The following is a 4,414-nucleotide window of genomic DNA, read 5'->3' on the forward strand; positions in this document are numbered from 1 at the left end:
CTTTATTATGTAAATTATAAGAATGGGAACTTTCCAATCGATTAGTGTTTCCAAGACTCATATTCATTGGCAGTTAAAGTATAATAATGTCTCAAATGTATTCATTCGTACAGATAACTGGACAAAAATTCAGAAATAACAGTCACAAGTGCTATCAGTATCACATGGATATTGACCCAATAGCCTTTCTACTCGTACTATCTGTATTATCAACATAGGCAACAAAAACTATCAGTTATTGCACCTTAGCGGTCAAAAATGGATGTAAATGAGAAAACTATGTAAACTGGCGATGGTATGGCTATGAGATAGACTATCTTCTATGAGCTTAGGAATTTGTAAAATTAAGGAAGGAGAGTACGAGTATACAATGTTACCAGGACTTCTAGAAGCTCAACAGGATTAAATTACGGAATTTATCCTAAGCATCAATTTAATATACGTATATTTTGGTTCCTTGACTGGGTTCTAATGCTATAAAAGGTTAAAGCTTGTAAGGTTAACTTTGTCTTTATTCTACAAAAGGTTATTAACCTGATATGGGCGCAGCTACTTTTTGAGATATTGTCATTACTTAATAGCCTGAAGGAAGAAACATGCGATAATATTTAAGGAAGCGAAAAAATAGTGGTAATGCCAAGATACAATATAATAGGAACGTAGTTTATGGTTAATGAATGAATGTCAGCCAATCTTTGAATGAAGGTAAAATACTAAGTATATTCAGCGTTTTGGAAACTTAAATTTTCTCTTTCGAAATAGTTTTCAAATCGCTGTTTAAAAATGATATTATTATGAAAGCTTTTAAGTATATAGAAGTAGCAGGTAAAGAAATTTGAACTGCTTATGGCAATTATTACAGTACCGGTAATAGAAGTAAATTATTGCAAATTTTAATCTCCAAAATTTAAAATGATACGCTTATAGAGAGTTAAAAATACTCATCAAACCAACAACATACTCTACTTGAAAAGTAATGTCTGGATTATATAAATTAGCCGTTGAAAATTTATTTTCTTTTTTTGGGACTTTTGTTGGTTAAAGGATTTTTAAACCATTTTGAATTTCTATTAGGTTCTCTCCTATCTAATAAGCTCTCGATAGAAGAGGATTGTTTTAAATCTCAATAAAAATCACCGCTTCCACTATCTTTTTAAAATTTCTTGAATGTTCACGTACATAATCATGATGGTTTGCCCTTCTTGTTCTTAAATAGCATAGCACTAAACCATCGCATATTCAAAATAAACTGCACGCATTGATGACGTGCAACAATCTAATTCCATCAATTGTAGTAAATATGAATAAATGATTTTCCAATCCGTCTATAAATTAACATAATAAAAACTTAAGTGAAATTAGACGTACAATAGTGTGATTTCTCCGGGAATGAACATTGCTACTAATGGTTCATCAATAGAACAATATTATTTACTTTGAATATAAAAAAGCCTAAATAGCTATAGACTAATTAGCTAAATCTTCACTTCCAGACGGTTAAGGATCAAATTTTTTTATAGACAGAGGTCAAAAAATTTCACTTAACCGCAATCATTAGAGTTCTTTGTTAGAGTTTTTTAACGTCGTTTGAATTCGCCATGGTATAGCCCTAAGATGAATATTTTAAGAAAATCTAAACCTGGCATTAGCTATTCCCAGATTGCTAATTCACAAGAAAATCCCTCAGATTCTGATAGAGCACAAAGGAAAAAGAAGAAGCTGCATTTCCATCGACCAAAATTGAGATCGAATTCGTCCAACGAACAACTTGCACCTAATGATACGTATCAAGCAAGACCAAGATCGAATTCGTTCGATCCAGAAAGGGCTAGATCAGCTTCATTTGCAGAAGTTCAAGCTAGACTACAGTCGCTTAAGACGAAACATGTTCCTAAAACTATGGATCAAATAGCAGAGAGAGGAGAAAATATACAAAAAGTCCAAATGCAGGCGGAAAAATTAAGTGAGGGTGCATCTATTTTTCAGAAAAATACTAAACAAATAAGTAATAAGGCGTGGTGGAATAAAGTTTGCAGTTGTTGTTTATGTGGTAAAAAAACAACTTTTATCGTTATCGCTATTTTTATTTTACTAGCCATTATTCTCACCTTAGCACTAACCTCACGTTAATTCCGCTAGTATCAGATTGATTGGAGTGATTTCTATCGTGCTACGTGATATCTTAAACTGTTCAATAGCTATTCGTAGCTGCTGAAGGCAAGCTGGTCAAGGCAATTTAATCGTTTCTTCCATGATTCTTACAAAATTAATGACAAGGTTAACGGGAATTTATTCAATCCGAGATTAAGCTTTACTCTTGGTATGCTCACAGCATATCACAGTTATATTTTCACGTTGCTATTATGATTGACAACATAACATTCCTGTTTATGAGTAATATACGAAGTAATTTTTATTTATGATTATTTGTTTTGGCTAAACTGGTACACTCAATTTTGATGTTGCTTAAGTTTATTTATTACCGATTAAATTTTATTTATTGACTAAGCTATTCCTTACTGTAACCATATTATCCTATATAATTTTTCGTGGATTATAATATTTCATTATTTAATTACAGCTGTATGTAGCGAGCATAAATTCAAATGTAATTCAAAAAAGACTCTTTAGCAAAAGTTACTGAAGTTTATGACGTCTATTGCATACCATTAATGAGCATCAGTTACGGTACTAATTAATGGCAATTACAAATTCACAAAACGATTTTAGCCTGGTAAAAAATGAAGTGTGATGCAATTAACATCGGTTAAGGTAATATAATATTTTTTTTTTTTTCAAATAACTCGTTAACATGACTATCTAGACTGATTTTGATTGTTTAGTTTTCATGAGACTATGTTCAAATGCTGTTTAAGCAATTTACTATGACTAAAATAAATTTATTTGTCTCAAAATATAGTCGATCAAGTCAATTCTTAGGTAGCTTTGAATACTCTTGGTTGGGATACTGACAAATACAGTTAAAACTATTCGCGGTTTTGTAAATCCTTACACTATCATGTCGTAAAACATCTCGGTTTAGATTTAGTAATTCAGATAAATTTCTTGTTACTAAAAGCTTTTGTATTTAATAATATTCAATCTAATAAAATTGCTCCGTAACATTATCAGTAGAAATATCATTTCAGTAACAACTTTTTCGATTTAGCTATGTAAAATATTGTTTGGGATTGACATGCATATTTATTTGCAAAAAAGCCAGATTTATATCTTCATTATTGTCCTTTATTATCAGTTTTGCAATTTAAATTGATTCCTTTACTGTATTTAATTGGGCATAGTTGGAAGAAATTTATGATATTATTACTTGATAACATCATCAAGATGCTGACTTAAACCTTGATTGGAGGTTAGAAGACAAGAAACTTGCCATTTATAAAGAGACGAATTATTTAGTCTATAAGGTTTATGAGTAAGTCAGCATCTTATGAAGCTCCTCATAGTTAATTCTATGAATTTGCAGTGTAAAAATGCAATATTAAATACTACTACAAAATTGGCAATATTTAACAGGTCTACTTGTAAATCAATATGAAACTTCCAGGAGAAAGTATGTCTTCCCGTAGATATCAACAAGTTCATCACAATTTACTAAAATATAGAATATAGTAGTTTGATGAAATTTACTGCAGACTGCTGCATCGGTACTATATTGCGAAGTAAAGGAATGAAAGGAATCTGTAATTGTTAAAATATTATTTAATCTAATATCGTTTAATAAAGGAAATTAAGGCTATAGTAATGATTGCATACCTGACGACAAAGATCTATTCGTAAAAGAAAATTCTCATCACATATTTGTTCATTTCAACCAAATAATAACAAAAGTATAATAAATCTATCTCAGATATTATGCAATCAACTAAAGATTGGATTTATGGACATATTACCGATAGATAGAGAAGACCTGAACCCCCGCGAAAAATAATAACAAAAAGATAATAAAAGGAAATAAAAAATGAAACACTAAAAATCGGATATATACGCCGCGCGAGCGCAAAGAAATATATATATCGTCACGACTCTGAAATTTTCTATATATATTTATGCAATAATGTATGCGCGATTCGCGATTGGTCTACCAATATAATCCATTAGCTAAATACTGACAAAATCTATTTAATTAGCAAGTACGGTGCTTTGCTCCGCAACACTTACCGATCAGGCTTACTGTTGCAATATTTTCCTTCATAACTATATAATATTTTGCTTCAAAATTATTGTATCAAAATCTCTTCTATACGCTATAGTACTGGTACTACAATTTACTAAATGTTCCACTCATCTAACTAGTATGCAAAATATCACAATCAGTAGATTCTACTAATTGTAACTAACATTTGAGCAAATGATGATAGTTTCAAATTTACAAGATATTAAAGACATATCTATC

At 30.5% G+C, this 4,414-nt stretch overlaps 1 protein-coding gene across 1 annotated transcript; it reads left to right on the top strand.

Moving 5' to 3' along the window:
• Window positions 1-1,614: 1,614 nt before the first annotated feature.
• TRIADDRAFT_56689 (uncharacterized protein) lies at window positions 1,615-2,875 on the top strand (the record flags this gene model as incomplete). Its single annotated transcript, XM_002112521.1, has 2 exons — window positions 1,615-2,050; window positions 2,844-2,875. The coding sequence occupies 2 exons, from the start codon at window positions 1,615-1,617 to the stop codon at window positions 2,873-2,875; spliced, it is 468 nt and encodes a 155-aa protein (XP_002112557.1).
• Window positions 2,876-4,414: the final 1,539 nt, after the last annotated feature.

The sequence above is a fragment of the Trichoplax adhaerens genome, genomic scaffold (assembly GCF_000150275.1).
Source record: "Trichoplax adhaerens TRIADscaffold_5 genomic scaffold, whole genome shotgun sequence".
Classification (NCBI taxonomy): domain Eukaryota; kingdom Metazoa; phylum Placozoa; class Uniplacotomia; order Trichoplacea; family Trichoplacidae; genus Trichoplax; species Trichoplax adhaerens.